We start from the raw sequence: 27,346 nt of genomic DNA on the forward strand, positions 1-27,346 counted from the left end.
GTTGGCAACGGGGTTTTCCAACAGAGGGTGAGAGAGGGAAGGCAGGGGGTTAAGAAGCAGACCCATTTATGCAGTATTAGTAAGTCCTTTCAGCTGAAATGTTAGGGAGTTGGGGGGAAGGAAGGGGGGAGACAAGGGATGCGAGAAAGGGATGGGCTATTGACTCGGGGAATGGACAATGAGTTGTTGGCTAACTGGTCAACCAGATGGCCTTCTAGAGAACCGGCCTCCTGGCTGACCAGTGACCATATCAAGTTAATGGGTTAACTGGCTGGTGGTGGCCCAGCTGGCTGTCAGGCTGGGAGAAGGGTGGCCAATGCCCCCAGAGAGTCATGGGACTGGCTAGAATGAGAGGCAATTTCATTTAGAGGTGAAGGGAAGAGGTTCCCCAAGGAGCATGGGAAGGGATATTGGGGTCTGCTTTTCCTAGGCATGGAGGAGAGGCAAATCGATCCAGGGAGTCATGGAAGGGAGGGGCAACTCCTCTTTTATTGTTTCCCTTCCTTGAGAAAAGAAGAGAGAGAGAGTGGCCACCTGAACAGGGAAAAGGAAACCTTGCCCTCCACGGGCTGGCCGAGGGCTCACGTTCACCACATATCTCATCCAAACCCCTTCCCTCTCCTCCCACTCTCCCACTCATGGCTGATCCCTCCTTCCTCCCTAATTTTGACTTTCCAGAGCCCATTTTCCCCCGAAACTTCCCCAGTTTCTTCGAACACCCGACCCTCATTCTCTTATGCTCCTCTGGGCAGCTTATCCGTCCTGGAATGAAACGCGTCCCCCTCTGCCCCACCCCTGCAAGCCCTGGAATCCTTCCATGGGAGGAGCAGCCCAGCCTCCTTCCATGCACGCCACAGATCCCCAAGCCTCCACTCCCCACAGCCAGCACCAAAAATCCATATCCCCCACACACCGCACCATAAAAAGGAACACGGAGGCCCATTCACCTCTAAAACCCCTTACTCCTCCCTAAGCCATAAACCAGCATCTTCTAACCCAGTCTCTAGAGGCCCTGCCCCCACGTGGCTCTTGTTTATTTTCTCTTCTCAAGGCCAAAGGCAGAGGCAACCATCACCTTCAAATAACCTTTGTGTTTGTGGAGGAGAAATCAAAGGGACAAAGGTGGCTTCACTGAGGGGATCAGAGATGGCGGGACATTCTGGCTGGATGTCCATTAAAGACTAAAAGCACACCCTAGAGGGTGATTTCAAGAAGAAGTATTCTAGGGACAGATCATTACAGCATTATTATCACCAGCGAGCCCGGGACTAATTCAGAAAGACAATTAATAAGGGCCTCGTATAATGAAAAATAACAGAATTCAACACTGAGCAACCAGGAGACGTCCCAGACAACGGGTGTCAATTCCTAGTGATACCGAAGCTCTTGACAAAACAGGAAGGCAGGGGTCAAACCGCAGGTGCAGGGACCAGTGTGAGGGGCTAACCCAGGGTCCGAGCATTAGTCCTGTCAGCTGGTGGGACCGTGGCAAAGTGAAGAGACCAACCAGTCCGGACAAGGGACAATCAGTTTCAGGGCAGCGAAATCAAGGGCACCCAAAACGTAAGAGTTGTTGATATCCCTGCCTGGTCGAGCAACACAGGAGAAAAAAGGGCATAGGGGTGGGGTAGGGATCAGAGGTAAAAACCCAACTACTATCACTCTTTTTGAACTAGAACTGGTTGTGGAGACTAAAATAAGGAGAAAAAAAAAACAGTTTTCAACTTTCTGAGACAACTTGAATTTTTAACAAGTAGAACGGCAAATTCAGAAACAGGGTTGAGAAGAAAGGGAGGTGAGTTCAAAGCCAGGGCCTGCCGCTAGTGTCAGGACATCCCGGCTTCCTCTGAAAAACAGCAAGTTTGGAGTAGTTGAAGCAGGGGTGGGTCCAGAACCGGAAACCCAAGGCGACTGTGGCCAAAGTAAGTCGAGCGGAGCGGGCACTGGAAACCATTCCTGGCGGCCCGGGACACAGCACAAGATGGGGTCTACAGCAGCCCGTGCCTTCCAGAATGCCAGGATGCAGAATACGAAGGCTTCCCGCTAGCACATGAGTGGTAAAGGTTCTTCCCCACTCTAGGAACAGAGAGGGCTCCTGGAGTCCAAGAGCACAAGAATGACAGCGCGTGAAGAAGGAGGAAGGCATCAAGTCATGGGGCGGGGGCTCAGCCATTATATCCAGGGGCAACTTAGCCCCCACTCCACCTTGAACTCTGGCTGTAGCTCTAACGCTAGAGCAGCCTGGGGCAGAGACAAGACTCGAGAACATCTAAGAATGGAAGATCCACGAGACAAATTGGGAGTTCTGGCGGCCTTTTTATTTCGCTCCAAGGGACACCAACCAGGGCTCTCCCAGGGAGGTAGGGAAATGGGTGCGGCTTCGAGGTCAGACTTCCAATCCTATCCCTTCCTGAGGGGATAAGTGGGCAAGTTCTCTAACCTGCGGAGTCTCAATTTGCTCATTGATAAAACGGGAATATGTCCCACGGCACAGGATGGTTCATGAGAATTAGGCGAGATACAAAACAGAAAAGAGATTGCCAGTGCCTTCTGAGAAACACTGTAAGAAGAAGGGACACGGTCCTGAGACAATTCTGAAGGTGTGTAGGGAGAAGTGCTCTCTCCTCTGACTTTGCGAGGGAAGAGGAGTTGTTCCCAGGGCATGTGAAATAGATCTGCTGGGGCCTCGTGTCCAAAATCGGCCTCAGTAGAGCACCTAACAAACCAGGAAAACCGTTTGGAAAACAACTACAAACACACTTTAGCTGCTGGTTTTAAGCCCTCAAGGAGCAGACCCCCCCCCATAGAAAAAAGAAATTAACACAGATATTGACCACGCGTAAGGAACATGATGACGGGCTGGAACACAGTGTCTCATCCGCAGTGTCTCCCCAGGGGGCCTGAGGGGACAACTGTCCTTGGTTGAGAGCCTCACAGGACCCAGGATCTTGGCTGAGAAACCCTGAGAAAACAGGCAGGGACTCAGAGGGCCTGGTAAGGATGGACTTGGCCATAGGCTGGGTCTTGAGTGGGGACAGTGGGGACAGTGAGTCCAGAGCACAAGCCCGAAGCTGACCTACTCGGGAACCGCCACAATGACCAAAATGGGACTGCACCTCGAATGTAAGCATCTGGATCCTTCCAGAAACCCTTCCTAAAGACCACCTCAATCCAAATCTTTACCAGACACCTTCTTTGGCCCTGAAGGCCTGGGCTCGGGTCACCACGACCGGACTCTGCTCGGACTCGTCATAAAAGAGACCAGGGGAAGGGGCACCTGGGGGCCTCAGTCAGTTAAGCGTCCGAGTCTTGATTTCAGTTCAGGTCATGATCTCAGGATCCTGAGATCAAGCCCCATGTTGGGCTCCATGCTCAGTCGGGAATCTGCTTGAGATTCTCTCTCCCCCTCTCCCTCTGCCCCTCCTCCCACCCAGGCTTGCTCTCTTACTCTCAAAAAAATAAATAAATCTTAAAAAAAAAAAAAAAAAGAAGAAGAAGAAAAGAAAGAGAAAAAGCCAGGGGAAGTGATTTCCAGCAGTTAGCAGCTTGAACCCCCAACTCTGGGAGCCCCAAGAAGAGGCCACCAGAGGTCACTGTCTCCACTCGGTGCTGCTGGGGCCAGGCCTCCCCCGGCTCCCCCAGCCTCCTCTCAGTGACTCCAAGTTTCCAGAACTTTTAAGGTCCCTGCTGCTCCCTGGCATGGGCATAGCTTTGCTCTGTCACTTTCAACAGATTCATCCTGTGTCCCCAGGAGCCAGAGGGCTGGCAGGGCACGGACTGCCTTTTTCCCCTCTGCACCCACCGTGGATGCATGATGTGTTTGTTGACCAGCGACATGTGGATAGGGACCCTGGGCTTGCAGCATGTTCCCAGAGGTCAGTACCAGGTGACAGTCCTGGTCCCTCGAAGGGAGAGTCATCGAGAAGCACCAAAGCAATGCCCCTTCCCCCCAGCAGGTGCCACACATGTGGCACCTACGAGTAGGACAAATGCACAGGACACACTCAGGTGTGCTCAGACAATAGTGACAACATAAGACCGCCCTCCAACGGGGTCAGAGAACAATGTGACATGAAACAAGGCACTGCCCTGAGGAGGGTCCCCCCAAGCTTGGTACCCCTCAGAGCACGGGGAGCATGGAGAATAGGCACGTGGGTAGGAGCCCCGCAGCCACGGGGAGCAGCAGGCTGGAGAAAGAGCCCCAGGATTAGTCACAGAGACCTCCCAGCGAGGGGGAAGATGCCAAAGGAGGAGCCCCCATGCGGTCATCCCCCAGGGGTGGTGAAGAACAGGTAGGAAGAGCGCGAGGTCAGCCGGGATTCCCATGCCCATGGAGGATCCTGTTCGGGAGACAGCGGGGAGAAGGAGCATGGGGAGGACCATCAGGAGAGGCGGCGGAAGGCGAGTGGCCTCGAGGTTGGAACTAGGAAGGACAGAGACGATACCTAGCAAGAGGAGGCCTAACCCAGCAGCGGTGAAGCACCCCCTGGGACAGAGACGTCCATGTCCCTGGTGGCCCTCAGCCTGCTGGAAACAGCTGGAAGAGCTTCCCCGCCACTCGCTGCAAGAGAAAGCGGTGGGTCTGAGAGAAGAGTACCAGCAGAAGCCCAGGCCCCCGGCCCCTGCCCAAGTGCACGGAGAGAGCAGTCAGGAGGTATAGACGGGTGTCGCTGGAGGCACGGTGGCTGCGCTGGCAGAGGAAGAGGGGTCTGGCTGGGAGGCTGCTTAAGGCAAGAAGTTGCCAGGGCCAGAAACAAACGGGGTGTGAGGGGAGTGGGGGTCAAGCAGAAACCCGGCCAGAGAGATGGCCTGACCCACCGTGGCCACCCTGGGCCTTAGAAGTCAGTGGCACAGAGGCCACCTGAAGGACTCTAGAGCTGCTGCCCCTGCCGGGGGACCATCTGGGAGCAGCTGCAGAGAAGAATCTCGTCCTTCCTGCGGGGTCTCCTCTGGGCTCCTGCAAGGGGCCTGGGGGCCACAGAAAGACCACCACGGGCTGCTGGGCGCCCCCGGGAGGGACAAGGAGAAGTAAGAGTGCAGCCCTGGAGGAGAGGCGAGGCCAAGCACTCCCTCACACCTGCCGCACCTTTACCCTGCCCAGACACCATCCCTGCCTTGCCCTGGAAAGGCCCCGCCAGTGGGCAGGCCACACTCTGTCCCCACACTTACATCGGTGCCCTTCTGCCCTAGAGTCAGGGAACCCACAGCTACCAGGCCAGAACCTTTCCACGGGCTCCCAGGGCCCACCCACCCAGGCTGGACGCCCTCCCCGAAATTGTTCTCCGGCCAGGTCACCTGACTTTTTAACCCTGGGGGCCCTTGAAAGCCTAGCATGGACACCAGTGAGAGCCAGGCCCCTCCCCTTCCCTCGGGCCCCACCCCAGGCAGCTCTGCAGCCTCCTCTACGCTCCCCTTCCTGGCGTTCGCAACCTGCCCCCCACCCTCACACCTGAAGCCTGGAACTTCTCCGAAACTACACCTCTTGGGCGGGGCCTTGATGCCTTACCACCCCACCCCACCCCCCTCCACGCCCCTCCACGCAGGCCGCCCCCCTGCGTTGCACTCCGGTCCACCCCAGCACAGCTGCCACCCCCCACCCCGGCCTCCTTCTCGCTCCCCCTACCTGGCGCAGGTTTCGGGTGACCCGGACGTCGTGCCAGGCGTTGTCGTTGAACTTGCCGTTGACGGGTTCCACGAGGGCCTCGAAGGCTCCTGAGCCCAGGTTGATGACCAGCCAGACAGCCCCAGACTTGAGGGACAGGTTGACATAGTCGGCCGACTTGCCGGTGTGCAGCATCAGCCCGTTGCGCTGCAGGGTGCGGAAGGCCAGCGTGATCTCGTCCGTGCTGCTCTGGATCGGGTTGTGCGACAGGTCGTAGCAGAAGAACTCGTTGCCTTTGAAGGTCGCCACGAACTCCTCCTTGCCTGGATGCCGCGGCGTGGGGAAACGGGAGAGGCTGAGCGGGACCTGCCGCTGCCCCTCCAGCAGCCAGGGGCACAGGTCCTGGGCACCAGAGGGAGCCCGGCAGCTCCCTCTGCAAGTGTCAGGCCCTCTTCCGTCCCCCCCCCCCCACCCCCCGTCCACCCTCCCTCTGGACACGGACGTTTTGACTGTCAGAAGTCGCCTTCGCCTGTGTCCGTGCCCAAAGCGGGAGGCTGCTAAGCGGTGCTCACACGGACAGCTGACAATTTAGCTGCCACAAGCCTGGGCAAAGCAGACGTTTACACTCTCCCCGCACCCATCCCCATCCCCAGCCAGTCCTCCTTCGGCCACTTCCCTGAACCAAGGGATGCTGGAGCGTCTCCCCTAAGACTGGGGCGCTGAGGGTCTCCTGATGGCAGCCCACCTCCTCCCGCCCCTGCCTCTTCTCTGCTGATGGTCGTTCTCAGGGCCCGGGGCAGTTTCAGGCCTCACGTGGTGGGGATTGGCCCAGCAGGCCTGGTGGGCAGCAGGGAGCAGAAGAGGAGGCTGGGGAACGGTGGGGTGGGGTAAGACGGAGGGAAGACACACGGGAGGACAATGCAGGTGATGGCGATAGGCACAAGGGCGCTGAGGGCCACCAGGTGGGGCTTACACAGGTGACCACAGGCCGGCCACCAGGCCAGCCCCTGGCCACTCCAACCTGAGAGGACAGTGTAGATGGGCCCTAGGCCGAGAGCCTCTGAGGGGCCCCAGAGGGCAGGGGTAGGACTCCTGAGTGCCAGCAGACGGTTCGGGGTCTTGGGCACATGTGCGTGCGTTTGCGTGTGTGCATGTGTAAGCACCCGGCGCAGGGCTCCCTCCAAAGGCACTTCTCAAGCAGAAGCAAAATAACACTTGGGAGACCTTAGGGATTTGTAGCATCTGTAAGTGGGTGACAAGTGACAGGACGACAGCCGTGCGGAGAGATGTTGAGGGTCCCAGCCCCGCACCGCCACAAGCTAGAGCTTGTGGAGGAGGAAGAGGAGGGGAGGTGGAGTCAGGGCAAAGCAGAGGACCCAGACGAAGAGGGGGACTCACTTCTGCCAACACTGGGCACCGCAGAGCTCGCCTGGCTCACCGCCCAGTATGCGCTGGGGTGGGGTGGCCGGCCTCAGGCCCTCATGGAGTGCAGGGGCCTCAACCCAGGCCGCCAGGCCCAGGAAGGAGCAGGGCACAATGCCAGGCGCACGAACAGCCCTCGGAGGACACCTGCGCCCCTGTGAGCCCGGCCACAGTAGCAGCACCACGTGTGGGAGCGGCCGTGACCCGGGTGCGCTTTCCGCCGACGCCCCTCCCCGGCACACAACAGCCCCGCTTCTCTCCCTCCGGGCGCGGTGCCCGGAGACTCCGTCCTCACTGCCTCCGGATGCCAAGGCACCAGCTGCTGCCCCAGAGCCTGGCACTGCGCTCGCTGCAGCTGGCAAGGCCCGGTTTCCTGAGGCCACGGGGCCGCGGAGCTGGTGGGGGCAGGAGCAACACGGGGACAGTTGGAACCCCGCTCTGCCTACCTCCGGGCTCCAGCGAGAAGGGCCAGGAAATGAAGGAGAGCCAGGCAGAGACGGGAAGGGGACATGGGGAAGAAGGGCGACGCAGAGGGGAGCCACAGAGAGGGGGAGAGATGGCCACAGGGGGCAGAAGGGACATGGAGCCGGCTCAGAGCGAGGACGCAGCAAGAGGTGACAGAGCAAAGCAGCCTGGTTAAAGACGAGCCGCAAGCCGAGGGGGGACAGGTGAGGGGGACGGAATGGGACCAGCAAGGAAAGGGGGACAGGGGCCTCTAGGGAATGGAAGCTGAGGCTTTCTCAGGGCCTGGGTGTTTCCATAGCAACCAGGCCTGCTGCCCAAGTCTGGGCAGAGCCAGGGGGCTCAAGGACTGGAGAAGGGGATGTGTTTGACCTTGGGTTTGCCACACGCACCAGTCCTTCCCAGAAGCCCTCCCCTCCCGTTCCCTCACCTTCACTGCAGTCAAAGGAACTATCATTAAAGGGACAGCAAACAGAAAGAAAGAAGAAAGCCATCACGTGAAGAAGTGATGGTGGCGGAACAAAAGAGAACGGAGAGGAGGGCCCGGGGCTGGACCACGGCTGCCAAGGCGAAACGAAGAAACAAGGCCATTCCTCGATTCCTCTGGGCTCTGCCTCGGATCTCCTAGGAGAGGAGGCAAAGCCAGCCATGGAGTCGGAGGAGTCTCCGTGTTCTCCGATTAAGCCCAGAGATGGACAGAGGCTTGGAGCCACCAGAGAGAGTGGGAAAGAATTGGAAAAGAGGGACAGAAAGGAGGTGAGCGAATGTGAACCAGACAGCCCAAGGTTGGCAGGAAGGACAGAGCAGACCCGGAATGGGGAGGAGGCCAGCAGGACCTAAGGGATTGACGGGGGTCTCTGTGGGTGCCCAGGGTGCTCAGGGGGCTGCAAACCAGACCTGGGAGGAGCCAGACCCAAAGCACCAAGGGGTACTCTTCCCCACCACCACCCTCAGACCCTGGGTGGGGGGAGGCTACAGCTCCCAGGGGCCTTGAAGAAACAATGGCAGCTCCTGATGTGCCACCCCCACCCCAGCTCCAGAAGAGGGACCAGGGCTGATCTGTGTTTACCTCCCACGGTCAGGGAGTGGGGAGCCCCACAGGCGTCTCCAGTTAGGACCAAGGCAGCTAGAGACCCATCGTTAGGCTCCTGGAGTTCTAAGGGCCGTGAGAGACAGAGCACCTGCCTCCCTTCCAGGCCCAGCTCGAGGCCCTCCTCTGGGAAGGTCTCCAGCCCTCTTTCGCCCCTCCCTCCTCTCCAGCACTACAGCTGTCTGTTTTGCTCATTTTGGCACTTACTGCCTAGTAACCTCTTATACTGCTCCCTCGAGAGGAAGTGTGATGTGAGGAAGAAGACCTGGGCACTCATGCTGGTTCTCCCACCAGCTTGGTGACCTTGACCAAGAGGCCAATCTCTAAGCCCCAGCTTCCTCCTCTGGGCAAAGGGGCTGACCGTCGGCCTGCCTCACAGGCTGCTGTGGCATCTAGAAGGAGAACAGCTGGGATGAAGCTTCGTAAACTGTGACCTATTCCACTAATAAATGACGCTTGCACTGATGTGTAACTTTGTGTGTGTGTGAGTGTGCACGCGCGCGCACGCATGGTGCCTCTCTCTCTAGATGAACGAATACGTTAATTCCTCTTGGACAAAGTCTGCACTTTTCAGACACTTTGCATGGACTACACTTTTTTGTAGTTACTTGTTAGAATGTCAATGAGCCCCTGGAGAACAGAGACCATTTACCCATTTCAAATAAAGTCACGGAGCTCATGCTAGGAGCTGTGTGAAGCCTTGGGGGTGTACAGGTGACAACACCCCACCCCTGCCCTGGGGGTGGGTGGGCAGGGGCTCAGTCTGGGGAGAGGGGGAAGCTAACAGGGGAAACAAGGAAGATAAAATGGAGGCACCGAGCAGCGTGTGGATTTGCTTGCAGAGTTCAGGGGAGACCGCTGGGGTGGAGGGCCCGTCCACTTTTTCAAAAAGATTCAGTATCAGAGAGATACTGAATAGTCGGGAAGAAGGCAGGTGTGGCAGAAAGCCAAGCCAACAGTGCGCATGGCACGTACAAAGGAGCACAGACGGATCCAGGATCGGCCCGGGGCTTGGCACCCAGCAAGCTCCTTGTGAGCAGCTAGACTGCCCCCACCCCAAATTCCTTAGGAAAGAGGATCTCTTATGGGAGGCAGCCTCAGAGCAGAAAAAGTCACTGAGAACCTGGACAGCCCCAAGATGGACTGAGAGGCCACGAGCCAGCTGCAGGGGCTCGGGCAAGCATCACCTTTCGCATCTGTAAGCCCAGGGTGGCGAGGCCATCCACAAAGGGAAGTGAAGGCTCATTTAGGGGATACACACATATTACAGAGGCCGCGTCTCCTAACCAGAATCCCCCTGGGCTGCTGGCATCTAACAGGCTTCCAGAATTTGGTGGTTCAATGGGGGAGGTGCCCTGCTTCTTTACCCTACTTCCCAGATACTTTCTAGGGATGGGCTTGAACATCTGTCACCAAAAGACATGCGTGTTCTAGAAAAAGGTCATTAGGACAACTGGGATTTGTGGCCCTTCACACGAGGACAGGTCCCAGGGACTCAGGCCCAGCCATCGCCGGGGACCTCAGAGGGGGGACAAAGGGATACACCTTTGCTGACTCATCTGTCCCCCCAAGAAGTGCAGTTAGCCTGCAAGGGGGCTGGGCTCTCTGGGGACTGTGGGGTCACTGACCTTTCGTTGGCTGGTGCACATCGCTGGCTCCTCCTCTCCCGGCCCCCCCCCTCGGAGAACAGTAAGGACCCTACTGGAGAAGCAGAATTGGGGAATCAGGCACAGGGGGCTACCCAGCCAGTCCCACCCCAGCCTTGAGGTGATAGAAGGCCCTCTCCAGGGTCAAGGTCCTGCTTGGAGGTACAGGTGGGGCAGGGGGTGCTGTTCTGGGGACTCACTACCTTCAGGGCCAGATAACAAACCCAACAGGCCCGCAGAGCCCATGAGAATCACAGCCACCAACTTCTGCCCTTGGCCCAGGGCTGGGGAGACTGCAGGAGAAGAAGGGGCCCTAATGGTTCAGAAGCTCCTTCTTCCCAAGAACATGCAGACAGGCCAGCCCTCGGGACCCTAAGCCTCCACTTCCAGATGCCTGCTCACTCGCCTCCCCACTCTGCTTCTTCTGGAACCTTCTCTGCTGGGCGGAGTTCATGCTTCTCACTCCTCCAAAAGCCTGACATAGGCGCCCTCCTCCCAGACCGTCCTGATTCACGCACCAAAGGCCTCTCACGTTCTTGGCCTGTCCTCAAGGCAAATCTGGTTCTCCATCTACACCTGGTTCACTTAGTGGTGAGCGTTCCTGATGTCCCCTCTGTCCCCTGCTTTGCCAGTTAGATCACGGGGCTTCCCAGGGCCAGGGCCATGGTTGCTGTCATGGTCTTCTGCAGGGCTAGGCACACCAAGAGAGGCTCTGCCTGGCCGGAGTTTATCACGTATGTAGGGAAGGCCTTTCTCGGGGCTGACTTCCCACTTCCTCCCACAGGCCCATCAAACCACCAGGCCTCCTCTCCAAAGCCCCCGCAGACACATGTTATCACATCTGGGTTCCAGGCTGGCTTGAGCTCCCCACCCACCCCTGCCAGGGACTCGGGCACTCAATGCCTGGCTCTTGGACCCCCACAGCTACTGCCAGAGCCCATGGGAGGGCTGGAGAATGGAGTTTAAAAGTCTGTGTCTGGGCCCTTATTCCATCTCAACCCCAAATTCCCACAAGCAAAGCTGGAATCCCACCTGGCTGTGGACCTGTCAGGGGAGGGGGACAGAGGAGCGGGGGGCAGGGGAGCGGGGCGCTGGTTCCTTTGGGCTTCATCTATGACAAGGTGCACCCTCTCTGGACACCAACAGACCCAGAACAGGCAATGAGAGGCAAGAAGGATGTGAGTGAACCTCCCCGGTCCCGACTACTCCCGCGGGATGTCCCCTTGTCCCACCGTTTTTGCCAAAATTTCACATCCCTGCAAGAATCCCAGACCCCTACCTTCCCAGACCTAAATCCATCCCAAATTCCAGAGCGGAGCCTCTCCCCACAGTCCAGTCTTCGTCCCCTAGGCCTCTCCTGCCTACAGGCTAAAAAGCCCCCCTCTATGGAAGAGGAGCCCTGGCAGAGGACCCCCCTGGGCATGGGGAGCAATGATTAAGGGGCTGGAACACCTGAGCTCAAGAATCAGGGACCGGGAGACCCCGGAGAGCTCAGCGCTGAGGGAGGGCGGGGGGCGGGGATCAGAGTCAGGTTTGCTCAACGCCCAGGCTTTTAAAGATGGTAGGGACTTGGTAGGGAAGGGAGGCTGAAAACAGAGAAGCAGCCCCAATGTTACCACCAACTAAAGGCCATCTAATCACTAACAAGTCGCCACATCCCTCTGTGCCTGACTGTCCTCCTCTTTCAAACAGGGTCAAGAGATGCTGGTGAGGGCAGATGGCAGGACAGCTGTGCCAAGAGGGGGTCCCACACCTCCAGCCCCCTGCCTCTCCCCGCTTCACAGCCACTGTGGACAGAGGGGACACCATGCAGCAGCAGGGGGAGGGCGGCGAGGCTGCCTAGAAGCCTCTGCCTCAGGCCCCTGCTTTTCTCCTTGTACTTGGGTCCACAGAAAAGAAAGAATGATCAGAATGAGTGGAAGGAAATAAAACACCATCATGAGGAGGGAAAAAGAAGATACGGTACCAGGAAAACGCAAAAGGGTGACTGGAGACAGCGGCAGGAGTTTTAACATCTCTTGATGTCAGAAACCAAGGTGAGATGAGGGCGGATGGAGTGCGGCAGGGAGGGCGGGGGAGGGGAGAGCACAGCCGGGGGTCAGCCCCGCCCCCACCCCAGCGCCCCAGTCACGGAACACGGAGAGGACAGAGGCAGCGGGGCCGGAAGGGTGGGAAAGGCAGGAAGGTGGTGGGACAGGTGGAGCCTGGGAGAAGGGGGGCAGGGAGAGGAACAGAAAATCCAGTCGCAGGTTGGGGGCAATCCAATCCAATCCAATCCAAACCAGAACTTCAAACCATACCTTCGCTGTTTAACGTCAGGTGAGCCGGACCTTGGAAAGGGGAAGGGGAGAAAGAAAGAAAGGAAAAAAAAAAAAAGGAGATAAAAGAAAGAAAAGGGGAAAGAAACAAAGAAAACACGAGTCATCAAAATCAGCCAGAGAGAGGGGAGAAAAAAGCTTTTGCTGCCACAATTTAAAAACCCTTTTTAACTTGTGACAGGCATCGAGGGGAAAGCCCCCAGCCCCGGAAGCTGAGGAGAGGGGCCCCGATGCCGGAAACAGGGTGGAGGGCACGAGGGTGGGGACAGAGAGAGACAGAAAGAGAGTGAGAGAGGGGGTACCAGAGGGGGTGAGGGGGTACAGGCAGAACCAGAGGAAGGGTCAGGGCAGGGAGTCACTGCAAGGGGGGAGAGAATTTGGTTTCTTTTTTTTCTTCTTGCCGGAAAAAAAAAAGGAAAAGGAGGAGAAGCATGAGGCTGGGAGGGCTGCTTTTTCCTTTTTCTTTTTTTCTTTTTTTTTTCTTCCGGGAGGCGGAGAGAAAAAAAAACAGTCAACGAGAAAAAACGATTCGGATGGAAGAGAAAATAAAACACGACACAAAAATCAAAGCCACCTGGAGAGAGAGAGAGTGTCCTGTTAGCGCAGGATTAAGTGGACAGGGGGGACCTCCAACCCCACCCCACCTCCACCTCACGACCTCACCCCTGTGAGCCTGGCACAGAAGGTGGAGGGGGGCGTGCGGGGCCTGGGCCTAGAAGGACTCTCCCACCAAAGTGGGCTTTGCAAAGGCTTCTGTCCAGCCCCAGTCCTCCCAGATGCCCACCTCCCCAACAACCTCCACACTGATCGCTGTGCTCCTGGACTCTACAAGGAAATCGAGGCCCAGGAGGACAACGTTAGAGCAGAAGCAGGTCGGAGGATGGGAAAAGCTGGAGCAGAGGGCTTGAGCTTGGATCCTTCCACAAGCAGAGCTAGGAGACTGGGGCCCACACTCTGGGACAGCCAAGGCCTGTGGGCAGGAGGTCTGGCTCTCTGAGAGGTCAGAATTACTCTATGGACCCCCTTTCTCTGGCCCAGCCCTCCCTGAGATGAGCCAGAAGCTGAATTTTGAAAATGGAAAACAGAAGTCCTAGCTCCAAGACTCAAGGCAAGATGGGCTGGGACTTTTTTCCACCGTTACCTCGGCCCCTTGGAAAACCCTCATCAGCCCTGACCCAGGACTTCCTAAGCCTTAGGTGGGAAAGAGTCTGGCCAAGTGGACCAGCACCCTAGTCCTGGGAGGACACCAGCCACGGAAAGCCCTCCCCGAACTGAGGCTGGCAGCCCCAGGTCCCACAGCGAAGCCGAAGCCCCAGGCTTCCTTGACATGACCAGCCAGGCCCTCCCTCTCCCAGGACCCTGCATCCCAGGTCTCTAGCCAAAAGGGCGGGGAAGGAAGAGTCCTTGGATACCTGGAAACCATCCCAGTGCTGTGGCAATGAGAGGGTGGCCCTCGGGACAAAAAGTCAGGCCAGAGTGGGATTATCAAGGTAAAGATCTCCAGGGGCCAGGAAGGGAGTGGCCAGGGGCCAAAGGCCTGGACCCTGTGGAAAATGTGGGCAGAGGTTCACGTCGCCCCTTTCTCCTCTCTCTGGGGAAAGGCATGGGTCTAGCCCCCTACCGCTGCAGCTCAGGCCAACTGGGGGAGGGGACCATCCCTCCTGCATCGAAAGGGCTGCATCAGAAGAGAACAGCTCTTGGGAAGACAAAGGTTTTAGCCACAAAAGTGGGGAGGACCAAGCATTTGGACTGAGTCTTATTCTTGGCTCTGAGTGCCCCCCATGAACTTTCCCCAAGGTCTCCCAGCATTTTCTTCCAAACCCCCTAAACCCAGGAGCCAGACCCAGAGCCCTAAACCTTCTCCCAACTCTTCCAGGCAGAAATAGCCTTGCCTGTGGCCTCCCATCCTTGGAAATCCAGGCCCAGGGGCTAGAGGCCCTAGGACGGGCCCTCTGTCCCCCCTGCAGGCCTGCGTGGGGTGGGGACGGAGCCAAGTCTCTCCCCTCGCAGACCCTTCCACTGCCCAGCTCCCAGGCAGCCTCATTAGCATGCGGCACTTTCCCTCCGTCACCACGGCAACCAGCTGCTCAGCTCCCTCAGGCGTGACAGCACCAGCCATCTTGGGGAAGGGGAGGCCTGTTCCCTGCCCTGTCTACCCCCTGGCTCCAGCCAGCCTGGCCTGCGGCTGTGCCCCCCCAAAGCCTACGTCTCCTCAGTCCCCGCCCCATCCCCCAGGCCTGAAATCTCCGCTCCTTCCTCGTGCCCAGCGGGCCGGGGTGAGCCCTCCCCACGTCCACCTGTGGCATTGGCCCCTCCTCCCACCCCCTGGAGAAGAGGCCGGCAGTGATGGATGGCATTACCAAGGGCCCTTTCCTAGGACACTTTATCTGGCTGCTTCTGGGTCTTCTCTCCCTGTTACCAGAGGCTGGGGAGGACGGACAAGGGGCTGTCAGGGGCTGGGGAGCTGGTTGGCCGGGTTCCTGGGAGAAGGCCAGGATGAGGGCACAGCACTGAGGGACGGGAAAAGAGGGTGAAGGCGGCACAGAGGACTCTAAGATCTCAGCGGCCGAGTCCAGAGCACTGCACCCCAGAGGAGGCCCCAGCCCACCCCAGCCCCCCAAAATCACTCCTAGTCTCACTCCCTGCCCTTGTACCAGAAGCCCAAGATGACCCAAGAAGAAAGATGGCGACAGGGAACAAGATTGAGAGACACACAAGCAGACAGGTCACAGAGAGACACACAGATTCGTCACCCCCTGGGTGTGTTACACACACACACACACACACACACTGACACGCAGACACACACACTGCCTCTTCCAAACCAGCAGGCCAGCATGCCGCCCCCAAGAAATGGGTCAGTGACATCCAAAGGGGCTCATTCTCCACTTGTCCCCAAGCCCAGCTTCCCTTCTTGTTCCTGTCTATCCTGCTTGCTTGGGAAAGAACTGACGGTCCCTCTCCTGTCCCCTCCTGGCTCAGTCACCTCTCTCCAGCGCCCTCCTGCTTTCTTCTTTGGCCTGGCTGTTTCCCCTCCCTGAGTTCTCTCCTCCTCCACTTCTTCTTCCGGCCTCTACTTACCCCCTTCTTTCCTCTCACCTCTTTGCCCCTGTCTTCCTCCCCACAAGCCTCCCCCTTCAGGCTCGTTCCCCTCCCCTCTCTCTCCTTCCATCTCTCCCTTTGTTCCGGAGGAGACATGACATCAAGAGCAAGTAAAAGTCACATCAGCACTAAATCTTATCTCCAGCCCTCAGACGGCTGCGTCCACACGACACACAGACTCCCTCTCTCACGCACACGGAGGTAAACACTGACACACAGAGAGGCAGACACAGACGCAGACACGCCTACAGAGACACACAGAGATGCGGACCACGCCACAGAAGACATGAGGACAGGCGTGCACGCACCTACACATACACTCAGGCATGAGCACGAGAGCATAGAGGGACAGACGTGCACAAAGGCGCACGGGCACAACCAGGCAGCCGAGCCCAAGGAGCACATGTGCACACAGCTACACACAGTCTCTCTCTCTGTCTCTCTCTCTCTCGCACACACACATACACATACACAGATGGGTGTCTGCCTGCCGGGACCAGGGGAAACGAAGCCACTCAGAGAAAAGAGACATCAGTAAGAGACAAGCCAAACTATGGACGCCACAAGGAAAAATGGATTCCAGCCCACACTCCGGCCGAAAGCCCTCCCCTTCTTTCCCAGCTGGGACTCCCCCATCCTGAGTGCTGTCCCCCTACCCTTCCCCTGCCAGGGCCCAGGCCCAGGGAGCTTCCGGCCTACGGCCTACGTAGAGTCAGAGTCGCGGCATCCCTCCCACTCCCCCGCCCTCTTCCTGCTTCTCCAGGAAAAGAACATGGGACAGGTTTGGGGACCGGATCCCACCTCCGGCCCACCTTGCTGCCTGCCTTCTTCCTGGTGGCCGTGTGAGCTCCCCTGCCACCCAGCCTCCACACCTGACCAGCCCACCGAGTCTTCCCATCTCCCGTGCACCCCAGAAGAGGACAAGGAGCAGGGCACACCGACGCGAGGGGGGACAGTTCAGAGACTGACAGGAGCCCAGAGAGAGCCTGGGGAAAGACAGAGACAGAGGAAGAGATCCAGAGATGGAGCCCTGGAGAAAAGAAAGGTTAAGACAGAAACCAGAGAGAGAGCGAGAGAGAAAAGAAAGGCAGAAGAAACAGAGGACAGGGAAGGAATGGACAGGGGGACTCCAAAGAGGGGCAGCCTCCGGGCCTAGTGCTGGCCCTCAGTCGGGGCCCAGAGAAGAAGCAGACCGCCCCTGCCGTCCAGCCCAGGTGCCAGAGCGGAGAAGCTGCTACCCACCTACACCCACGCACCCGGGGACACGGGTCCCTCTGCCTGCCTCCTCCAGACTCAGAGCGGACCCCACCCAAGCAGCCCCAAGACCCCCAGCTGCATGGCCCTCATACACTCCCCCCACTGGGCTGGCCAAGAGTGTCTCCTCACTCCCTCTGGGCACTTAAGCTCCTCCAGCCCTATCCCTTCGTCCTCGCTCCTGTCTCCTTCCTAAAGAGGACATGCCAGGCAGCACACCAGCCCTTGGAAAGGCCTGCTCTCTGCCCGGCAGTTCTCCCCAGCAAACCAATAAAGAAGGAACAGGCGAGAAGTGGGGCCGAGGCAGCCAAGAAGACCCCCAGACATCCTTCCCCTAGGGGTTCCCCAAACATGGGCAGGAGAGGGAGCCCTCCAGGGACCAACGACATCCCCTCACAGAGGACCCCGCGGTGATTGACCACCACCCCAAAGACGAGAAAGCATCACTCACCTTCCATGGGGTGCTCCTCTGTAGGCCGGCGAGGTTCAGGAAAGGGCAAGGCAGAGAGAGAGAAGAAAGGACAGCTGGTTAGTGGGGGTACCAAGGACAGGGCTCCCCGGGGGGGGTGAGGAGTTCAAGGTCCCTGAGCCCCACCCAGGCTGAAAGGGGACAGACACGGAGCGGCCATCTGAGTCAAGGCCTCACACACAGGGTCACTCAGTCCAGGAGGCCCTACATCTCATGTTACATTTCAGGAAACTGAGGCCCAGGGCAGGGAAGTGACCCTCAAGGTCACACAGAGACTCAGGAGGCAGAGCCTGGAGTGGCAGGCAGGCAGGCTTGCCTCTCCCGAGCACGCTCCTCCCCTTCATTCCACGGTGCCTCGGAGACAGATGGGGACACGCTCACACAGGGCTTACCCGAGACACACTCACACTCGGTGACACACTGACACACATAGGCGCTCAGCGATCCGGAGACACGTGTCATCTCTCACGCAACCCACACTTGAAGCCTTTGCACACACGGATGCCACCACCCACCCCCCCGCAACACCCCACCCCCAGGGGAGAAAAGTCATCCACACACAGTCAGAAGGTCAGAAAGCCCAGTTCTGCCTCAAAGTGACACGTGACTCCCATCCCATCCCAGTCACTGGACCTCTCTGAGCCACCTGTCCCTCCTCTGTAAAAATGAGGCGGGTGGACTCGAATGCTTCCAAGGCCCCTCTGGCTCCAGTTCTGTGATTCTAGGGACGAGCAGCTGGGGGAGGTGACCAGAACACAGTGGGCCACACCGGACCCGTCCCTAAGTCCCACTGCAGCCTCTGGGTCGCCAGACGTCACCTAGGGGCTCTGCCTGGGCCTGGGTCTTGACCCCAGTGGATCAAGAGAGGTTGGAGACAGTTCCTTCGAAGAAGTGACAACAGCCCAAGCAGGCCGGGCTCTGGTCTGCCCTGGGTGAGGCGGGGTCACCCCCTTCCCTGAACATTTCTCACGCGCCCACCTCCTGGGAGACTTCGGAGGAAGCAACAGGTGGCAGAGAAAAAGCGCAGCCTACAAACGCACAGACCTGATGGGGAAACACGCACACACGCACACGCATGCATGTGCACATGGGCCTGCAGACCACAGGACACACACACACAGCTGTAGGGTGCACACTCACTCCCGCAGGCGTGCACCGTCACCTGCCTCTGGCGTCATTTTGTGTCACTTGTTCAGTGGTTCTTAGGGGGTTAGGTCTCTCAGAAACACATACGCTGTCATTTATCAGACCTTATCCCACCTCCTTAATACACACACGGGGGCTGAATGCAGAATCAATACCCACACGGTGATCTAAGAGCTAATATTAGATGCGCACACCGCCACTACACCCTGCTCTCCCTCCGCCCGCTGAGGACTCCGCAATGAACATAGCCCCCTTTCTGTCTGTCCGTCGACCGTCTATCTGCATTTCGCACAAGCCTTTACCTATCTGCGCATGTTATACACACAGAACTGCTTCCACCGGCCAGCTGCACCCCCCCAAAACTGTGTCTACACAGTGTTCTTAAATAAACTGGATCGCATTGCTTTGAGGGCAGGGTTTGCTATGCGGGCTAGAAAGGATCCCCTAGGAAAATCCCTGGGCTCTCACGAGGAGCCTCACGTCCGGACCTCTTTGGCCCCGTTTTGTGCAAACGCCCCAGGCAGTCAGTACCATCATCTCTCCAGCACCTGTACAAACAAAGAGGCAAGGTGATGTTCTAGAAAATCCAACATGGCTGGTCTTTCAAAAAGTATTCCCACCTGCCACAAACGTGGGCCGCGCTATACCCACGAAGACGCAACGAGCCAGCTAGGTTTGTGGGCTGCGTGAGACTTGCCTCTCCCGGCTTCCGGGACACAGCTCCTGGAGACGCACTGACCTCTCCTTCTGTGAGGTTCTTTGCTTTCTGCTGATTCACCTGCCATCACAGACCCTTCCAGGCTGGGTCCTATGCCTTCCACACTCCTTCCTTCTCCCTGCCCTCCTTGGCGATAGCTCACTTCCGTGGCTTAAGGACTCCCCAGCCTGTGTTTGTAGACTGGGCTTCTCCCCTGGGTACCAGTTGTGGGTCCCTGTCTGCCTGTGCAGCGATTACTCGGACAGCTCCCTGACACCCACAGTCCACCACGAAAGCCGCGCTTCTCTCCACCCCTGCAACCAAAGGCTCATTGCCCTGCATTTGGCAAAGGCATTGCATTCAACCAATGCTTCTCAAGCCCCCGCGAGGTGCCCCCCCACTCAGCCAAGCTCGAGATGTCGCTAATTAGCCAAGTGGCCGACACCCTACCAGCCCTCAGCAGGGGGCTCACGCATTACCCTCCCAGCAACCTCAGGAGATTAGTGGTGTTACCTACTTCCTGCGGGCAGGGAAGGAAACTTGTCCAACGGCACAAAATCACCTCTGACTTTGACCACTGTGCTCCTAGGTCATCCTAGCCCCACCCTTCCCCTCCGGTTTCCTCCAAGAGCCTCCTGCTGGTTGGTCTTCCTGCCCATCCCCAACTAGGCTCTCTTGGCCCAGGGGCCAGATACACCTGATGAAATACTGCTGTGATCAACACACATGCACACACACATGCACACACACACACACATAGGCACATGTGCATCTGCACACACACTCGGAACTTTTCAGTGGCTCAAAGCTCTCTTCTCTGTTCTCAACCTATGTCCCCACCTGTCTTCAGAAGAGTTCTACCTGGGCTTCTCACCTCCAACATGCCCAAGATGGACCTCCTAACCCTTCCCTCTCCTCCCACCTGCTCTCCCTGGTCAATGTAGGCATCCAGAAATCAGTCTTGTTCTTTTTTTTTCATACCAATCACCAGGTCCTGTCAGTTCCACCTTCTAAACCCCTAAAAACTAAACAAAACTCCTAGAAATGTTTTTCATCCTTCCATCCCTCCCCCACCATGGCCCCAAAGCCAGGCCCTCCTTAGATCCTCTCCCCAGAACACTAATAAGCCTCTTCAATGATCTCCCCCCACATCAGTTTTTTCCCCTGCAATTCTTAGTCCACACACCACTAAAGCAGTCCAACCAAGTCACAACCCTGCTTAAAACCTTTCAAGACTTCCCAGGACACTCCTCCAGGATACAGTCTGATCTTCTCAAGCAAGTACATTGGAAATTCACCCATGCCTCCCTCCAAACTCCTTTCCTGTGACAATCCAGGTTCTAGCCACACCCAATGGCTGTCCGTTTCCCTAATGTCCCACATTTCTGCACATACTGTTCCCTTGGCTTGAAAGACCCTTCCCTAGTCCCACTCTTCCCACCCTTAGCTCCCTGAGAAAGCTAGCTCTTGTTTTAAGACCAGGTCAGTATACCTCTGTGTTCCCAACTGGCCTCACAGGCAGGGCTAACCGCCCCTCCTCTGTGCCTACTCTCAATATGTACATTGTATCATTATTTTACTTTATTGTATCTCCAAGGCGAATTGCGTTTCCATCTCTGCTTCCTGGCTGGACTGTGTGATATCCAAAAGCAAGGACAATGTCTCATTCATCTCTACCTCCAGCTGCTTGCACAGTCCCTGGCTCAGAAAAAGGCATGCTTATGTTTGTTGAATGAATAATCAAAAACACTTCTTACATACTGAGTACTTCAAGGGTGCCGGGCTCTTTCCATGCACTGTTCCCATCTCTCGTCACTACTGCCTTGTCAAGGGATGCTGCCATCACTCTCTCGCAGAGACGGGGAAACTGAGACTCCTAAAGCAGGAGAAACTTGTCCCTTGTCAAAATGCCAGTGAGGGGAAAGAGTCAAAATCTGAACCCGAATCTGTCTGGCTTTAAAACTTCCCATGACCCACATTCTTGGCTGGAAGTCAAGACTTTTAGAAGCTGACCTGACTCTACAGTTCTGATCTTATCTCCCCCAAAGTACAACCATCTTGGTCTCCTCACATGCACCCCAACACACCCAACTCCCATCTCCTAGACCTCACGTTTAGGCTGTTTTCCTGGAGGGAAAGCCCTGCCCGTACCTTTCCACCTCCACAAATCTCACTCAGTCCTCGTTCAAGATCTAGCCAAGTCCCACCTCCTTCTTGCAGCCTTCTCTAACCACTAGGGTTGATAATCAGAGTCGCCTTTATGGATCATTTAGAACAGTGCCTGGCCCATTGTAAAGGATTTCCATATAGCTCATTGTGTCCTTGCAACGACATCATAACCTCCATGTTACAGAGCAGGACATTGAAGAACAAAGTGATTAAGTAAATTACCCAATGTGACACACACAGCAAGTTGAAAACTTGGATTAGACCCCGGGCCCCCCTTGCTCTTAACCACTCCACCATTTGAGGCTTTCCTTGTGAGTATCTGTCTCATCTCTGGGTTCTCACGCCAGCCACTCCCTGAACCACTCTCTTGAGCCCGGAGCCATCTCTCTCACAGCAGAAACTGTCAGGCCCACAGGCATCGGATATTAACAGCTGACATAGTGGTTCCACATACGTGACCTCATTTACTCAACTTTCACACACAGAAGTCTTATCCGCCCCACCAGTGGGCGGAGATGGTATTGTCTTGCCTAACATGAACTTGGGATTCCAGCAGACTAGACTCATTATCAAGGACAGTGAGGAAGACCAGAACAAAAGAAAAGAAAAAGTTCTGAACGGCCACAATGAACGTCATTGATGGTGATGCATTAAAAACTATTATATAGGGGCGCCTGGGTGGCTCAGTGGGTTAAAGCCTCTGCCTTCGGCTCAGGTCATGATCCCAGGGTCCTGGGATCCAGCCCCACATCGGGCTCTCTGCTCAGCAAGGAGCCTGATTCCCTTCCTCTCTCTCTGCCTGCCTCTCCACCTACTTGTGATCTCTGTCTGTCAAATAAATGAATAAACCCTTTGAAGAAAAAAAAAAAAACTATTATATCCTCGTAGGAGAACCTCTCAGACCTTACCCAGATCCCACTTACCGGTGGTGACCCACAACCCCAACACACTTGGGAATGCTGATTTCCAAGTTCACGAATGCAAGGAGATGTGGGCTGCCGCATGACAACCCCTCCTAAGGACGGAGGTGGAAAAACTCGGGAAAAGCTAATCTAAGAACTATCCAAATACAGCAGTCAGGCATCATTTCAGGCAGGGACAAACCTCAGTGAAGGAATCACAGTATGACAGTCCAACACCTAAGGGGAATCACGACATCCTGAGTCATCCGGAAAAGGTTAAATCACTTTCCAAATATTATGCTCGGGGAGGCAGAGAGGTGTGCGACATATCTCGGGAAGATTTCCGTCTGAAATGCTTTCAGTGTTGGTGAGTTGTGGATTTTAATGGGATAATGCTCCACTTTCCAGGGTGAGTTTCTCCCCCAGGGCCCCGGAAGACTGAGATTTTACTGATCGATTTCCACTGTGCTTTCTCTCGGCTCTGGGACAGCTGCTGGCAGACACGGGAACACCCTCATCACGTCCCGACTTGAGAGAAAAGCTGTGACCTGAAGAACTGGGAGTGGTTACTGGCTTCTGATAAAACACCTTCCCTGATGACCCCCAATAAACTACACGCAAAAAAAAAAAAAAACCCACACGCGAGTAATGCGCGACACAGCTGACCTATTGCCTGAGCTTTGGGAAGCAACGTGGACAACAGTGGGGGACAACTGGCCCCTGAGTCACGTTGGGGTTCAGATCCAGGCAGTGGCATGAGGATAAAATGAGAAAAAACATTCAAGGCACAGCAAACGCTCACTAGCTGTGAGGTCCCAGGCTCTCCCTCGCTTGACTGTGTGATCTGGTCTCTTTTTGTTCTAACTGCTCCTTCGTAATGTCTGCAGCCAGTCCTCTCCACCTGTGGGCTCCTATGACGTCTCCTCACCTTCTCCTTGGCCACCTCCTCTGATTCCAGAACTATAAATATTCTCTCTCTCCATGCACGCCCCCGTGGCACCCAGGTCTCCATTCACAGCCCCGCCTTCAACGCAAAGCTCTGGTCTCACTTTTCCAACAGCCTGGGTGTCTCTGTCTAAGAACACCAAGGGACACCGCAATTCAACACGTGCACGATATGGGGCCCAAGGCTGCTCCCCTCCCACCACCCCCCTTTTCCTTTCACCCCTCCGCTGCCACGGCCCAGCCCACCACCACCACCGTCCTTCCAATCAAACCTGAAACCACATCCCCTCTGCCTCCTCTCTGAGTCCCAGAGCTTCCATCCCAGCAACAGCTCCCAAGCACGTGCTCCTCCTGCTGTCACAAAGGCCACAACACTTCCTCACCACTCCCCAAGCCCAGCAAGATGCGGGGGCCCCAAATCTCTTTCTTAAACTGTCTCCCAACTGACTTCTCCACTGCATAACTCTGCCACCCATAATCCTTCTACAGTAGACTCCCAGCTTCTGATATATAGCTTTTATTCATATATCTGCTCAAAACTGTGGACCCTTGGGGCACCTGGGTGGCTCAGTGGGTTAAGCTTCTGCCTTCGGCTCAGGTCATGGTCTCAGGGTCCTGGGATTGAGCCCCTCATCAGGCTCTCTGCTCAGCGGGGACCCTGCTTCCTCCTCCTCCCTTTCTGCCTCTCTGCCTACTTATGATCCTTGTCTGTCAAATAAATAAATAAAATATTAAAAAAAAAACTGTGGAGGCTTAGTGGCTGCATTTGCCAATACTTGGGACACAGCATCAACAACAACAAATGTTGGTTGAATGATTTAAGTCAAAACTCCAAGACCGGGCTTCAGCCTGCTTCTCCTGTGTTAGATCGCTCTTGTTTCCTCATATTCTTGGAGTCCCCTCTACGGACGGGCCGTACATGTCCCTACCTCCCATGCCTTTGCTCCTACCAGTGCCTGTGCATGGAGTGGCGCCCTCAAACCAAGCTTACTCATCCATGGTCAAGGTCAATCCTCAAAAGCATGCCTTTTATTACCAATCCCCGCCAACTTATAAAGCTATCCCCTTCCTTGCAACACCGGTAGCACCCTGCTGGTAATAGTAACTACCATCTACTCACCACTTTTTATGTATCAGACATTCATTTAATTCTCACGACAGACCTGCGAGACAAGCCTGCTTATCTCCATCTGCAGGTAAGGAAAAATTCGTCTGAAGGTTAGGCACTCACCTGATGCCTTGAGCCTGGTGAGGGCAGAAGGTCAGGTTGAAATGCAGACCTGACACTGAGCTGCACCGTCTTGCTGCATCTCTTTGGGCGTATAACACACTATTTTTTTTTTGAAGATTTTATTTATTAATTTGTCAGGGACGGGGGAAGCAAGCACAAGCAGGGGAAACATTGGGCAGAGGGAGAAGCAGGCTCCCCGTTGAACAAGGAGCCCAACGTGGGGCCCCATCCCAGGACCCTGGGACCGTGACCTAGGCTAAAGGCAAGCACTTAACTGACCGAGCCGCCCAGGCATCCTGATACCACACTATTTTGTGCCTTGTTCTTTTGCTGGTGTTTATTGAGCATTTTCTATGTGCCAGACACTATTCTAAGCAGTTGACATGAATTAGCTGATTTAGCTCCCATAACTCTGTAAGGTAGACACTATTATTGCCCCCATTTTCCAGAAAAGGAAGCCAGGGCAGAGACAGCTAAAGTCCAAGGTCACTGGCCCATGCAGGGCTGCATAATCCATGCTCTTTCCCACGCACTGGACTGCTTTTTTATCGGCTTCCTCAATTAAACAGTCACCACCCAGAGCAGCATCTTATTCATTTCTGACCCTCCCCCTTAGCCCTCAACACGAGGCCTCACAAAGGAGGCCTTGATAACTACTTACTGAATTCAGTCAGCAACCACCATAAGAAAGACACACATAAATAAATGGGCATCTACCTCCCTGTCTCCTGGCTTCATACTTCTCTCCCAAGCTACATGTACCCCTGCCACTCCGTCCCACACTCCTGTGCCCCCATTCCACTTGAGGGTGGGAGGGACGGGAGGAATTCCCATGCAAATCCCCGCCTGGTGCCCCGTGGACTTCAGCCTGGCTTTGACAGATTATCAGCACAGGGTCCACACGCTCAGTCGCTCGAACTTGGCTCTCTCTTCAATTACCTGTGGCCAGACAACTCTCCCTCCCCCCGCCCCAGAGAAAAAAGAAGCACATTTCCTAACAGGGAGGTTCTCAGTCAATGGGTAGGCCCAGACCCAGGAAGGCCTGGGTTGGGGGGGGTGATTCCAGAGCACCCACAAATCCATATGCACACCAGATACTGAAGGCAGATTGATATGTCTTGCCTGTAAGGCTAAGAAACTTTTTTCTAATGTATATTTGATTAACCACAATGGCAAATATAACATCGAAGTCATCTAAAAGCTTTCCTGAATTCATAGTAGCTTTGAGTCGTCCCTTTTCACAACGGACAGATATAAAAATAACTCCTATTTGGAAAGGGTATTATGAATTACTGACATTTTTAAATGCCCACAATCTCAAACAAGCTGAGCCTCCCTCAAAGAAGATAATCACCAAATGACAGTAACTTCAGAGGGAGATCTGGGTCTCTCAGCTCTGTCTCAGGGATGAGGAGCCAGGCCTGTTCCCCTTAAAGACTTTCTCTCAACCCCCAAGCCCAAGGGTGGGAGTTTGCATTCCTCTCCTCCTCGGCTGGATGAGAATGTACCAGAAGTGTAATGAGCACAAGATATTAGAAAAGCTGCCCAGGAAATAGGAACAAATATAAGGAGAGGGAATGAGGTCATGGGGTGGGGAGAGCAATACAAATCAGCAGGGCCGTCACTGTGCCTGTCACCTCCAGACACCGTCAGTGTTTACCACCCCGCGCCCACCCACAGCACATATCTGAAAAATACGCATTTTCAGATACCCATTCAGCCTCACCCAAGACTCTATTTTCCCCAATACTTATTAATATCTCTTAATTCATCCTGCAAATTTTTTATCAAACACCCACTAAGTGCCTGGTACTGTATTAGGTACAAGGAATACAGAGAGGCATATCCCCGCCCCTTTATCACAGACAAAGCGCCGCCCCTCCTCAAGAGCTCCCAAGACACACACACACACACACACATACACTCAGAGACAACCCTGCCCTGACCAGCTGTCTGACACCCACCTAATGCCCCCTTTCCCTCTTCTTCATGACTCTCATACACACACACACACACACACACGCGCGCGCGCGCACATACACAATGGGTCAAATAGGCAGCTGTCTCTCCCAGCTCCGACACAGTTAACACAAACATTCATCTCATTCACACCCAGCACACACATATGATACACACACTGTCCCTCCCACACACAGGTACCCCAACACACCTCAGACACACAACCGCATAACCCGTATTCAGAAGCACACACCTTATTTGGCTCACTGGGAGCCTCTGGCCGGTAAATCCTTTTGGGGACTGGACACAAGGGTCTGACTGATCAATGTGCCTCTGGCTGTATTTTTCATACACTCAGGCCCGATTCTGCCAGTGAGCCCAAGGACCGGCTACCACAACCTCTCCATAGCTCGAATTCCCTTTCCATCAAGTTAGATGGGTGGTTCATCCTGGGTTTTTTTGTTTTGTTTTGTTTTAAGATTTTATTTATTTATTTGACAGAAAGAGATCACAAGTAGACAGAGAGGCAGGCAGAGAGAGACAGGGAAGCAGGCTCCCTGCTGAGCAGAGAGCCGGATGCAGGGCTCGATCCCAAGACCCTGAGATCATGACCTGAGCCAAAGGCAGAGGCTTAACCCACTGAGCCACCCAGGTGCCCCTTCATCCTGTTTTCTTAGAAAGACTTGGAGGGGAAAGGTCATGGAGATCAGAGAATCAAATTCAAAGTCATGGAAAGAAAAATTTCTTATGGAGTTCCAGGCTCTTACTGAGGTCTCCCATTAAGATACATGCAGGTGGGTACTCATTTGTGTACTGGTTACTCTCCTGGGCCCTGCAGCTCCTGTCTGTAAACCCCACTCTAGTCAAGCAGACCATTCACACGTAATACACACTGCCAGACTCCCAGCCTCTGTGTGCAGCCGAACACACAC

The 27,346-nt window shown here is 55.6% G+C and overlaps 1 protein-coding gene across 1 annotated transcript in view; it reads right to left on the reverse strand.

The window, feature by feature from the left end:
- The window catches only part of NRXN2 (neurexin 2), a 105,184-nt gene that overhangs the window by 66,189 nt on the left and 11,649 nt on the right, over positions 1 to 27,346 (reverse strand). The window contains 5 exon segments of the mRNA XM_032879373.1: positions 5,624 to 5,925; positions 10,205 to 10,253; positions 10,255 to 10,277; positions 12,523 to 12,552; positions 17,348 to 17,365. Of these exon segments, the coding sequence (XP_032735264.1) occupies positions 5,624 to 5,925; positions 10,205 to 10,253; positions 10,255 to 10,277; positions 12,523 to 12,552; positions 17,348 to 17,365 (422 nt within the window).

The sequence above is a fragment of the Lontra canadensis genome, unplaced genomic scaffold (genome assembly GCF_010015895.1).
Source record: "Lontra canadensis isolate GAN:19392208 unplaced genomic scaffold, GSC_riverotter_1.0 scaffold66, whole genome shotgun sequence".
Taxonomy (NCBI): Eukaryota; Metazoa; Chordata; class Mammalia; order Carnivora; family Mustelidae; genus Lontra; species Lontra canadensis.